The following is a 13,346-nucleotide window of genomic DNA, read 5'->3' as shown; positions in this document are numbered from 1 at the left end:
AGAGAGAAGGTTGAGCTCAGGAGTGAGCTAAAGAGATCCTTGAAGGAGCAATCCAATGAACACGACTGGATACAGAGCTCTATTCGTGATTTGCTTACAGAGGCAGATACGGCATTCACCAGTATCTTCGACTTTGGGCCTGGCAGACTAAGGAGCAATCAGTCTCAGGTTTGCCGGTCTATCAAAGACTGCTACGATCTCAGTAGATCAGGAGAGGAGTGTGACGTGGTCAACCGCCTGTATGAAGAGCTTTGTCAAGATGATGACGGTGGGAATATTGGCAAAGTAAGTCAGATTTGGTAAGGTTGTCTCAATCAGAGTCTCGGTGATCTCGACAACGATGCCAAAAAACCGCGGGGTGAAAGCCAGGAGGCTCAAAAGGCCCAGAAGTGGTACAAGAATCGGTTGCTAAATCATCTGGATGATAGCGTAAGTGTTCCGTATACTAGGGAGTAGGTATGGGTGTGCTCTCTGACGGTTCCGGCGAATAGCTTGTTGATCAGATCTTCAAGTATCGAGTTTTATATGTTCAGAACTTCAGACTCACACGAGGAAACTGTGGAAGCTGACAGAAGTCCCAGTTTCGCCCAATCATGTTCGCGGAGCATCATTGACACTTTGTCCATGTATGGCATCCTCAGACACTGGATACCTTTAATGCCTAAATCAACTCGAAGGTCGGATTTAGTAATTCTGAACCGAAAAGTTCTCGGCTCTGGATCACATCCTACATTTCGTCTTCAGCAAACCGGCATTCTCTCAGGGTGGGCACTCTGACTACATAGGATCGTTGTGTTCAACAGCACTCAAATATACCCAAGAGACTTCTATGCAGCACAGTTGCTACCCGCCTTCGATGACATTAATGGCAAACCAACACCCAGTGCGTTTGAGGCATGTCGTGGGTCCATAATCGAATGGTAACTTGGTAAGCAGGGAGGTCAGGACAGCTGTACAAAAACGTGTTTATCCACTAAACTCAAGACTTTCCGTATATCAGAACAGAACCATTCGCAGCCCTTGTTGCTCCGCTGCGAGACGTCAAGTCGTCAAAAAGCCCCGGATCGCGGTTCCACAGCTCAACACTTCTCTTTCTCTCGCCCTATCGTGGCTTCATCACTTCAATCGGTCTCACGGTGCAACTATGTTCAATCGCAGCTCAAGAGGTCCAAATAAGTTTTCAATGTCTGGATTTCTGCCTAGCGATAGAGCAAGCAGCAGTGTATGTGACCCCTCCTCACTTCTCTCTGCCACCGCACTACAGATGCAAAAGTCTTGTGCCTTGCCACTGAACGACAGCTTCCCTTTCCTACGCTGCAGATGCTCCAAAGGTATGTACAAAGTCCCTGCTCCACCTTCCACCCAGTCCTTCCAAAGGCTGGCAAGTGAAGCGAAAAACAGAAAAATACGACAACGCTATCCGGTGCTCCAGGATAACGCTGCGCGCAAAAGGGGTATAAAGCTTGGCAGCGCAAAGCAGTGCTCACGAAACGAAGTAGAAGAGAAGAGGCTCAATGGAAGGTATAAAAGTCGTAGGAAAGGTCGTAGAAGTGGACATCGTATGTGTCGGCCTGCGGGTGCTGAGAGGTTTGTTTGCCGATCCTTGATAATGTCGGAAGTGCCTTGCAATTTGCAGCATGTACAGCCGGTACAGCGGCATCCGCGTCCGTGCCATAGTGAGGACGCACCGTAGAAAGTGAGTGCGAACAAATGAAATGCTGATGATTCCCGTAACCAAGCGCCGATTCTGCGCCAGTAATGTCCATAGCGCCATAGCAGGTTTCGGTCTTGATAGTACTTGCGAAGCAAGTGGAGGTGTTGTGTAGCGCGGCCCGGTGGAGTATGTCTCGAAGACTGTCTTCTGAGACTCCCATGGAAAAGCAAATGCCGGGAATGCATCCTCCGAGGGGTCCGCGGAATATTGTTGTCGAGTAGGAGATGCGCATTGCAGTCCGTGGACGCAAGCCCAGTGATGGTGGAAAACGACGGTAAAAGTCAAATCGCTTGAACGCCGCAGAAAATGCCATCGGAACCGTGTCGCTATGCCGAGATGCAATTGATAACCGAAAGCAGAGAAAGAACGCCGTCAATCTCTATCGCCGTAAGTTAGAACTCGTATTAACCATAGAATGCATGGGCTTAATACGAGGCAGTGCGAGGAGCATGAAATCGTCGAGAGTTGAAGTCGTTGTCGAGCATGAGATCGACTGGAAGGAGGCTGCGGACATAAGACCTGCCCATGGCTGTCGGACTGTCCTCCATCTGACAAGCCTGCCAGGGTTGTTGGCCGAGCGTGTACGTATGTGCGCGGCTTAACTTGCCGCGGTGGTTGTCTTTAATCTTAGCAAGCTCTTTCTCGACCGTGCGTTCATGAGCTTTGTCTTCCATGCTGACGTACGTTCCAAGACAACGTGTGTTGTGCTGCTTGTAAAACGCGCAGTAGCCTCCCTCGAGAATGTACATCTCAGGATAGGTAAGTCGAGGATAGTTCTCCTCGTTTACTCTTCGATCGCGTTGGCGAACGAACCTGGCCATAAGCGGAGCACGATGCTGGGAGTACTCGCAGTGAAAGATCAGTAGAGTGTTTGGGCTGGCTGGCCGTGCATTTTCGGCGAAGAGTTTGTCGGCAAGCTCATCCTTGCTGTTGAAGTTCAGAGCATCACGGATGTGGCCGCCTTCAAATTCGAATTCGAACCGGCAATCAACAACGACAATGTCATCGTATGTATGATTGTACTTGCCGTCAAGCACGTCGACGAGGGTGCCGTGCTCAATGCGAGGTAGCCCGTCCGGATTGTCATTGGAATTGGGTATGAAGTGCGGAAGCTTGAGCTCATGCGTGTCATCGATGTCCATGACAGACTGGAGCCCGCTGGGAGCATACTTCTTGTCTTCTTTCCAGACATCACCTGGCGCTGCATACACGCTCTGCGATCTACGGCTCAGCTTCGTCGGCCGCGTCACGGGTTTCCTGACGATGCCTGTTACAGGCGAGCCATTGCCACGGTAAGAGCGGCTCATGTTGAAGAGAGGCGGCCTTGGGCGCTGCGATGGCATCAATGGGTTGAATATCGGCTTTCGTTCTTGGGGCGGGGACTCGGTGAAGCATTCGTCAAGAGTTGGCGTAAGCACACATGACGCCTCACCACCAACGGCACCAAACGTGAAAGCCGGTAGCTGGCTCTCTTTAGGCTTCAAGATGATTGTGTTAGTCGAGAACCCTTTCGTACGAGATAGTGATGGTCGGGGGAACGGCTTCTTGCGTCTGAAGAGGGGTTAGTCAGAGCAGTCCAACGAGGCATTGGTAGTGGACGACATACTCAGCTGCACTCGGAGGCCTTGGTACCTCCAACAAGGAACTCGACGGCTCGGTACAAAGCGACATCATGTCCTCATCGAGCGGCGTATGCTCCGGTGTCGGCGACACGATGTTGATCTGTGCGAGGCGCGAGAAGGGGGCTTTGTGCGGCAGCGGCGAGATGTCCATCGACTCGTTGCCGAATCCAGGTGAAGAGGACAATATTGGTGGAGTTGTCACGCCCTCCCACCTGATTGGCGGTGTTGTTACACCCTCTGCTTCAGACAGGATAAGCATTGGCAGTCGGACAGAGTTTCAGGCTTGTTCTTACCTCGGCTGTCAGGCGCTTGGAAGATGTTGGGAGCGAAGAGCGACCGGCGTGGTGTAGGAAGTTGCGGGCTGCGAGATTTGTGAGCTAGTCTCACTACTGTCCACGCAAGGAATGTACGTACCTCTGGTCGATATGGAAATTCCGGGACAGGTCCGCGGCGAGACTGGCCGTGGGCGAAGACCCCCTCGCCGGTTTGAGGGTGAAGTAGTCTATTTCAGGCTTCTTCATGCTCAAGTCTCTGAAGTTGAAGCTGTTGGCCCCAATTGTCTGGGCCAGCCGGGCCTGTCGTGATACGGGGAGGTCGCGCCTGTGGCCGAAATGTGTCGCGAAGGAAGGAGGTTGCAGAGCAGCACACGGTGATGAGAACTCCATCTTTGCGTGCTCAAATGGTAGTCCACAGTCAATTGGAAGTTTAGAGGAGTGCTGAAGCCGTTGGGTGTATGTCTCGGGTTTCTTGTGCAGCAGAGGTGCGGAGGCGGCTGTGAGGTCGTTCCTGGGGGTGCTGTAACGGATGCTCGACTACTGTACCTAAAGCATGCAATTGACGAAATGGTTGCTCCTAGGGTGATGTGCTCGTATAATAGGTCGAAGGCTCGAATAGCTATGTGTGATAAAGCGAGTGTAGCTATCGGTGGGCGGGCTGGATTGAAGGTGTACAGGGCGGGCAAGCAAGGCCGAAGCAAATCGTCCTGGTGCGGTCCCTGACTTCCAAAAGCACACGATCCCCAAGCAAAACGATGGTCGGCAGAGCCTTCTGGTGACTGTGAGAGGCAAGAGCAAAGGGAGGAGGGGGGATAAAGAGGTAGAGAGGCTGCGTGAAGCCGTAGCTCGGCGTTGTCCTGGAGATGTGAGGAAGCCGAGCTAGCGGTGCACTTCTGCACACTCCTTGGTACCTCGCAGCACCACGCAGCGCTCGCTTCCGAAGCTCAGGCACAACCAAGGAGCAGCGCCAGCCTGCACATCAGCGGCACCTCGCTCCATGGGCCATGCGGCCATGCGGCACAACCGACCGACCAGCGGCTACTAAGATAACATTACTCTACGGATCTGCAGTACAGCAACGTGCCTCCAATCGGGGGGCTGACTTGGTGCGCGGTTGCTGGAAAACCTGGAAAGGCTGCAAAAGCTCATGTCTTCGATGGGACTCGATGGGATGCTCGAAGCGGCCACACACGGTTGTGCATCACGGCCAGCCACCCAGCTTGGCCAATAACTCGCCGAGCTCGACCGTTCACGCGTTGCACCTCGCTGTGCAGCGCTTGCAGGGGCCTGCATAAGGCCGGCACAGAATCATTTCGAGCGTTGCTCGGCCAGCTCCTTCCACAGCACGGTGCACCCGTCTCCCATTCCTCCCTCGCGAACATGGGGAGTTTTTGTACAACTTGAAAATGAGAAACGGGTGCACAAAGACAGTCGCCTTCCACGCCTTCTGGAGCTCCTGGAGCCTCAGGGACCGACCACAACTGTTGCCGTCTAAGGTACCTAGCTACAACACCACGAGACCCTGATCGCCCGTTGTCTTCCACAGCTTGCGTGCTTTGCTGATCCCCTCTTCGACGAACCTTCCTCAGAACAACCCCGCTCACAAGTCCCGCATCCGGGCCGCTGTCGTCATCGGTGCAAACTGCTCCGATTGTGCGCTGAGAAGCAGGGAACTGCCCGAGGTGGCTTCTTGGATGCGCTGGCTGAACGTTTTAGACAAGCGAACGCTTGAACGACTGAGGCTCTCAGCGGTCGTCCATTGGTGAAACCGAGATATCGTCCATCCGGATTTTCTCAAGCCTGCCAAGATCAAGGCGGCAAGGCATTGCGAAACAAGACGCAATCCGGTCTGTGGGCCGTCTGATCTCTCTGACAGCACGGCTAACCTAGCTCACTCTGGAGAACTCGGCCGGCCAAGTCCGTCCTCACGTTGCTCTTAAACGCCGACAGCTCTTCAGCCTTGTGATCAGATCGGTGATTCTGCCGCTCCTTCCTCGATTTCTTGTCGAGGCGGACGTCATTGCATGAATCCTGTATTTAGCTACACGACACCTTGGAAGGCTGCTCGGTTACCGCAAGGCCCGTCCCGTTGGATTTTCTTGCTTGCCATTGTTTATTCCCACAAAGCTGAGACTCGTCTCGTCCTCTGTCGAGAACGGCTTCGATTCCACAGAGACAGCTGGTTGCTCTGAATGTCGGACAACCCGAAGCCTTCAGCAAGCCTCAGTGGGTGGGGGGCGGGCTGACCTCGATCGAGACCGCAGATCAGCTTTCTCTAGCGGGCTCCACCTCCTTTACCCCACCAAGGTAGGATTTGAACAAAAGACCTTCTGTACAAGCCGACAGGTTGGCGTCGCGCCTTTGTCTGAGGCTTGCAGGGTCATCCCCCTGGCAGTCAAGATTCCGCCGGCGATAGCTGGGGTGACGCGACGCGCGACAATAAACAGACGCGCAGTCCCGTGACCCAATCAATGCATGCTTCGCAGCGATGGACACCGCAGGTGGAATCCTCGTGAAGATGTGCTCACAGCCTCGAGACGCAGCTGATGGCTAGGTTTCAGGCTGTCTTTGCGGCTGTAAAATTCTTCGAGCATTCTGTCTTGGTAAAAACTGCACCTTGGAACATCGAATAACACACATGTCCTTGGCCCCTTAGGGGAAGATGGCTTTCTGCAAATCGATGAGAACAATAATTGTCCTCCGTCCTCATCGGCCCCCGTCTATCGCCCTCACTGATGAGTGAGGGTTGTTCAAGCTATCTCTGTGACTGAGCTGGAACCAGCCTTGGAGAGCGACTCACGAAAATTCCTACCAAAACGTCGCGAGCTGTAAACCGTGGTTGCTGTTCCTAGCAAATCTCCGACTGTTGGGTCCGATGTAGGAACCCGTGGCACATGCATGGCTCGGGGACGGGACCAGACTCGACGATGTCTTTGGCAGAATGGGACCGGTCAGAAGTCGATCAGGAAGAACGCAAAGCTGCGTTCCTGCAGGTGAGCTAGGCGTTGATACCGTCACGTGATAGCTCAAAGAGCGGCTGCAGCCTGAGGCGTTCCGCGCTTCGGCAAAACCTTTCGCCGGCGCATCTGAAACTTTCTGGTTGACGCGAGCACCACGGCAGGATACAGAGCGTGACTATATGTCACGTTCACAAACCGGAAACATGCCTCGCAAAAGGCGACGAGCTGCGGAAGATGATGATCAGTCCGCGAATACAGTTGCGCGGAAGCGCCAGTATACCGAAGAGGACTCTAAACTTGCAAAGATCTATGAGAACCTTGCATCCGAAGCCGAGACAGGCAGAATTGAAGCGGCAAAGGAACTCATCTCCAGACTGGATCCAGAAAACAATCCAACGTCGGCGTCTGCCGAGAGAATCCTCAGAAGACTAATTCGGGGACTATGCAGCGGACGTAAAGCAGCTCGTCTAGGATATGGCGTGGCCTTGGCAGAGGTCCTCCGCAAACTATATGGACCAAGAAGTCAGCCTATACCAGATTTCACATTAACCGCTGAAGACCTCCTTTCTCTCATCATTGAATGCACTAAGCCGGAAGCTAAAGCGGCTGGCCAGGTAAATTTACCAACAGTCTTGTCACGTCAGGCGTTCATATTAACCGTCTGGCAGGAAAAGAGAGATCACCTTTTAGGTCGTCTCTTTGCGTGGCAAGCTGTCCTCCGATCTTCAATCGCCGTGCAACCTTCGGCGCCTGAGGAAAAGTGGATCAATTTTCTAGATTTGATAGGCAATCTTGCACTATTCACGCCATGGCTACGCGAGGAATGTGGGAAAATCTTGTACGAGTTCGCAGAGAGCCTTGACGCAGACGAGCATGGGCAGACACGAGCTCGAGATCTCATGCAGGCTCTGAAAACCAATAAGCTAGAGAAGACGCTTGAAGGTGTTGCTGTATGGCTGTCTGTTCGAAACAAATTCCCGGATAGCGTGCTTCCGGAAGATGTGTGGCACAAGAAAGATCCTTTGTGCACGAAAGAACGGCGAACTCTCGCCAAAGTGATGAAGGGAGACCTAAGCTCCGCGACAGATCATGACGGTGGCGAGAAAAAGCCTGTCAAATCCGGAGCATCACAGTCACATCTGAATTTTGCATGGCTCATAGTCATCACTGCCGTCATTCAGAAGTACTCGAAACATAAAGGTGGGTCGTCCAGTACGGATGTATCAGAATTCTGGAAGTTCTGGGACGTAGTCGTTGATGGTAAGTCAGTCTCTTTGCTCCTATATCTTCTGCCTACTCACTTCGCTTGTTAGACAACTTGTTTTCGAGCAGCGCCTCACATGAACGCAAATCATGGGGGTTCCAGCTCTTCTCCAGGGTGTTGCTGACCGCTCCCGGTTGGGTCTTTCCTGCTACCTTCAGCCAGAACCTTATAAGATCCTTGATCAATCAAATCAATGACAAGGAGCGATACCTTCACAGCGCTGCAGAAGGTTCGCTGAAGGCGATGAAATCCAGAGTTAGCAGGGAGCCTGAGCTCGCTGCCACGATTATCGCCGGCCTATTCTCGGAGCATGGGTCAATCAATTTCGACAAGATTACAAAAACGAAGACAGTGGAGAACATCATGGGGCTAGCAGACGCTGATGCAATGATCAAGCTGGTCCCTTCGCTGTGCGACCTGATGGCGCGGCCCGGAACTCAAGACGAGCGCGAGGCCAACTCCCGCCGGCAGACACTCGCCGATCTCCTTGTTACTGCTGTCAAGAGTCCTCGTGCGCCTGACGCCTTCATGCCGAGTGGAGAATCATGGCGTGACAGAGTTGTCACACAGTTCGTCATCCTAGCGTACTTCGTTCCTACCAACGTTGACAATACCTCTCCCTCGCTGCCTGTATCTGATGCTACCCGCGCTGTTTTGAAAGTCCGGCTGAAGTCGTGCTTGAAACACATCCTTGCAGGTCGACCCGAAGATCCTTCGCCACTTCTTGTTGTCAATAGTATTCGGAATCTAAGTCGAGAAAAGACATACAAGGTTGCCGTTCAACACGATGAGGAAACGCTGAAGGTCATACAAGAAGCGTACGAAGCTCTAGGCTCAATTTCGCAAAGGGTAAGCCTCGTGTGATGGAGAACGTATGTGCCTCACGCTCTTCACTAACTCCTAATAGATGACAGGTGCTGGTGGACCAGAGAGGTCCGCGCTTCATGCCTTTAGTCTCTTGTACTCCTTCGCGATGCTAGAGCTCTACAATGGAGAACCGGACGCCGTCTCGATACTTGAGGAACTGCAGCTTTGCTATCAGTCAACGCTCGAATCTAAGAAGGCTGTCGACACTTCGTTCGACTTGCTACTCGAGATCTTGCTGAGTCTCGTATCGAAGCCGCAAAGCGTCTTCCGCGCTATTGCGGAGCAGGTGTTTGCAACATTTGCAGCTCAGCTGACTCGTGATGGACTTCAGTCGCTTGTGAACATCTTGGAAAAGAGAGAAAACCTTGCGGGCCAGCAAGAGTTATTCGACCAAGCCGGTTCTGACATGGACGATGACGAGGACGAAGAAGCGTCAGACGTGGAGATAACAGAAGGCCAGCTTGAAAACGGAAACGAAGACGAGGGTGGAGGCAGCAGTACGGAATCATCCAACGGTTCTACAGCCAGCGATGACGACTCGGACGATGACTCGGATGACGACCAAGACGAAGTAGCGGAATTCGAGAAGAAGCTGGCGGAGACACTCAAGACGTCCAAATTCCAAGCCGGAGACCAGGAGGATGTCGACTCCGATGAAGACGACGGATCGGACATGGATGATGATCAGATGTTTGCGATTGAGCCAGCTCTCGCAAAAGTCATGGCAGAAAGGAAAAAGCTAGCCGATAAGAAGAAAGAGGGCAAAGGGGCAAAGGAGACCGTCGTCAATTTCAAGAATCGCGTTCTGGATCTCTTGTCCATCTTCGTCAAGCAGCAGCATGCCAACCCTCTCGCCCTGGAAGTCATTCTGCCGCTTTTACGCCTGATCAGGACTACTCCTACCAAGCAGGTGGCGGACAAGGCGTCAGGTGTGCTGGGTGAGCTTATAGATTCTGCCAAGAAGAAAGGCCTTCCTAGCCCGCCCGACGATGATTTGGTTTGGACCTTGCTGAAAGATGTCCATACCGAGGTCTCATCAAAGGAGGCGTCGAAATTGCACCTGAATGCCTGCAGTCGCGGCAGCATCTTCGTCGCGAAGCTCCTCATAGCGCAGAAGGACAGCAATTTTGATGCTATCGTGGATATCTACGCAGATACAGCGAAGAAGTGCCGCTCGAGGTCGAGAATGGCCCAGGACTTCTTCGTGAAGTGGGACACCTGGTGGCCTGACACCATGAAGCAGAAGTAGGACGAAGATCAGACAAGAGCTTGGTCAAGAGCATGTGGCTCACGATATCTTACATATGATCTTACCTTTGCTCTGGTTGCTTTCCATGTATTTGTGCGCCTCTACCACATCTTCCCAATCGAACACCTTATCTATAAGGACCTTGAAGCTCCCATCCTTAAACTTGGGCAACGCGTGCTCCACCAGCTGGTCTCTGAGCTTCCCTTGATACTCCTCGTCTCTGCTCCTGAGACTGCTTCCCTCAAATCTAATCCTCTTCCTGATAAAAGCACTGATATCCACGCCCGCAGGCAACTTCGTCCCGCTCATGGCTCCCAAGTGCACCGCCCGCCCATCCTTAGCCAGCACATCCAGGTTCCCCTGGAAGTAATCCGCGCCCACGAAATCAACCACAATATCCACGCCCTTCCCCTCCGTCGCCTTCAGCACCTCCTCTGCCCATCCCGGCTGCTCTCTCGTGCTGTTAAACGCGCCATCACACCCCAGCTCCTTGACGCAAAACTCGCACTTCGCATCCTGCCGCGCCGTCGCAAACACCTTGGCCGCGCCATCCGCCCTGGCCAACTGTATCCCCGCAATGCTCACGCTGCTGGCCCCCGCATGCCACAGCACGCTCTTGCCCGGCGCGTACCCGCCCACCAGATACAGCGCCTGCAGCGCCGTGATCCACGTCTCGGGGATGCCCGCGCACTGCTCCCAGCTCAGCTCGGCCGGCTTCCGCACAAGCATGTGTGTCGACACGGCGATGTACTCGGCGTATGCGCCGCCGTAGGCTAGGCCGAAGACTTCGTCGCCTTCGGCGAAGTCCTCGGGGTTTTCGGCGCCGGGAGGGAAGGAGACGATGGTGCCGGAGAACTCGACGCCGAGGGTTGAGGGCGCTTGGGGTGGGACGGGGTAGCGGCCTTCGCGCTGCAGGAGGTCCATGCGGTTGAGGCCGAAGGCGTGGATCTTGACGAGGGCTTGGGAGGAGGTGGGCTTGGGGAGAGGCAGCGTGGTTATGTGGAGGGCGTCTGCGGGGCCGGTGGAGTTCTTGATGGCTGGAAGTTGAGGTATCAGTGTCCTAGCTGATTCCTTTGTGACAGGAGAGCTCGAGGTCCTGAGAGTAGTATTGGGAAGACAATCGGATAGAATAATGTGCCCTAACCAGTAGGTTACTTACCGACTGCGCGCATCTTGTCTGGCAGATTGTCTGGCATACTGAATGAGTTTCGCGCCGGCTTTGCAATCTCTAAGCCTGATAGAGTGTTGAAGGCACTATTTCGTGTATGGTAGAGGGTTTTGTCTCCGTGCGGCGTTTTCAGGAACGCTGAAGGTATGACGTTCTGTTCCTGAGCGTGCCGACTGCCGCACGATGTGGGGCATCGCGGGGCAGTTCGAGATGTACTGCATCACAGTTTCGGATAAGTCGTTGAAGATGAGGAGGCGTGAACAAGTAGAGCACGATGGCGCCCTCAAAAGCACTGAACAGGTCCGACCGATAGGTCGACGACCTCATCTAGGCATAACAAACAACTCTTTAATGGTGAATTCATGCCTCTCCATAAACCATCATTGCCCGGATACACCCCGCTCCACCCACCGACATGTTTACTCCTTCTCGAGATATACATTGTACCCACTCAGCCTCAGAAAGCTATCAATCCCGCTGGCCCGGATGCCTCTAAAATCATCCTCGGACTAGCAGCTCAGTCATCGCAGCGGCTTCTGTTACGACCAGGCCCACGTCACACCGGTCCTTGACTTTGACAGCTGGTAGCCCGTCCCTTCTCCGCGCTATGTGGCTGCCGGCAAATTACGTCTGGTATCGTAGTGACGCTGGGAGGTAAGCGGTCATTAGTCCTTCCATTTGCGTGTTTCCCGGCCCGGCATGTAAGCTGCGCGCCCGTCAGTGTTATGCTAGCAATTGGGGGACGGTGTGGCTGCCTCGTAGCCTCGATGGTTTCGATGGTGGAGCGTGACGCAGCGCAAGCTTAGCAGGGGTGACATGATGCGCAAGGCTGGGTGTTAGGATTACAGTGCTGCTAATGCAAGGAGCAGGGCGTATCACGAACTCACGAGGTCTTCCCAGTCGATTCCATCGTCGCAACCTCGGTCTCGACATCTTTCAGTGGTAGTCGAAAGTTGATGTTGATGGCCTGATGTAGCAGCCAATGCTCGCAGGATCAAAGGAGACGTTTCCATTCAGGTAATCCATGATCTGCCGCTCGTAGAGCTGCTGCAAACAGGCGTCGGACTCTTTTGCGCGGAGCTGTCGTAAGGACTCGTGCCGCGGAGACTTCTTGTGGCGAAGAAAGCGGGACACGGCAGATGTTGACGATGCAGCCGTTTGGAAGGAGCACGCTGAGCTCACAGAGTTGACAGAAGGTGTCCGCAAAGCTGATGAATGCGTTGTTGTCGTATGCCCCTCCTTAGGTACGCTGCGGTGGACGTAACTCTCGTTAAGGCCGTAGCTGTGTAGTGGCCCCGAATGGTCCGGGTCGAATTGCGGGGACGATCTGGGAGAACAGAGGAGATCGGGTGACAGTGAAAATGACGATCGAGCAGGAGAACGGTAAGAATTCATCGTTGAATACATTTTACGGGGTAGCAGTTGGAAACGAGGTGTGAGCGAGACGGGCAAGATAACTCAAGTGGACAGGAAAGCGCTCATATCTGTCAATGAAGTAAAGGATCGGTGGCGGGGAGCTGCCATCTAAATACACACGATCACCCAACTTTGATGGGGAAGACCCATTTCGTGAAGTTTCTATGGATGCTGTTGAAGATGCGGTGGAGACGGGCGGTTGCAGCGATGTGGCTAGCAGTCAGCCGTACCTGCCACTACCACCCGTACCCAACCACCTAACACCACCCTCGGGGACGCCGCAAAATGGCGTACATTGCCTCATGCATGACACTGTATGAGGGGAATTGCTTGCAGGTTGCCATTCAGCCCCACCATGGTGTTGATGCCTCAGCTTTGATTAGATCCATAGGTAGTCTGGAATTGCCTCAAGGACGGCTATTATACGTCCGGAGAGTTGTTACACTTCTGAGCTGAACGCGAACAGTGATACACTAAGAAGCAGTAAAACCCCACTTAGGGAATCGAGAGAGTTGTTCCGCCGTCTCTTCGTGGTAGCTAGTGATCAAGTGGCGCTCAACTGCTGGTATCTCCAACATCACTTGGTCACGGAGGAACAGTCAGAGCCAGTACTAAGCATATAAGGGTGCCATCGGTTTGTTGCACCTTGCTGACTGCGTGGTTTACGATTAACGCTTCTGGGTGAGAGATGACAGGAGCGAGCTCGAAGGCGGTCAGCGTTGTGGCTGGTTGTATGGATCAGGTGATTATTTGGGTTCCAGCTATGCCAGCCACCGATCTGTCAATCCAAGTGGAACGCGATGAACAGTCC

General features: G+C 53.5%; 3 protein-coding genes across 3 annotated transcripts; 1 reads left to right on the top strand and 2 right to left on the bottom strand.

Annotated features, from left to right (window-relative positions):
- Positions 1–2,139: 2,139 nt before the first annotated feature.
- Positions 2,140–4,001, bottom strand: W97_04715 (uncharacterized protein; the record flags this gene model as incomplete). Its single annotated transcript, XM_007782604.1, has 4 exons — positions 2,140–3,265; positions 3,321–3,573; positions 3,630–3,697; positions 3,751–4,001. The coding sequence occupies 4 exons, from the start codon at positions 3,999–4,001 to the stop codon at positions 2,140–2,142; spliced, it is 1,698 nt and encodes a 565-aa protein (XP_007780794.1).
- A 2,773-nt stretch (positions 4,002–6,774) lies between these two features.
- W97_04714 (uncharacterized protein) lies at positions 6,775–9,951 on the top strand (the record flags this gene model as incomplete). The annotated part of the gene is made up of 4 exons (XM_007782603.1): positions 6,775–7,185; positions 7,240–7,831; positions 7,885–8,684; positions 8,743–9,951. The coding sequence occupies 4 exons, from the start codon at positions 6,775–6,777 to the stop codon at positions 9,949–9,951; spliced, it is 3,012 nt and encodes a 1,003-aa protein (XP_007780793.1).
- Positions 9,952–9,990: 39 nt separating this feature from the next.
- On the bottom strand, positions 9,991–11,147 carry W97_04713 (NADPH2:quinone reductase; the record flags this gene model as incomplete). Its single annotated transcript, XM_007782602.1, has 2 exons — positions 9,991–10,988; positions 11,111–11,147. The coding sequence occupies 2 exons, from the start codon at positions 11,145–11,147 to the stop codon at positions 9,991–9,993; spliced, it is 1,035 nt and encodes a 344-aa protein (XP_007780792.1).
- Between the last annotated feature and the right edge of the window lie 2,199 nt (positions 11,148–13,346).

Source organism: Coniosporium apollinis, assembly GCF_000281105.1.
Source record: "Coniosporium apollinis CBS 100218 chromosome Unknown supercont1.21, whole genome shotgun sequence".
NCBI lineage: Eukaryota > Fungi > Ascomycota > Dothideomycetes > Coniosporium > Coniosporium apollinis.
Note: the sequence above shows the minus strand (reverse complement) of the source record. Positions and strands in the feature narration are given on the sequence as shown.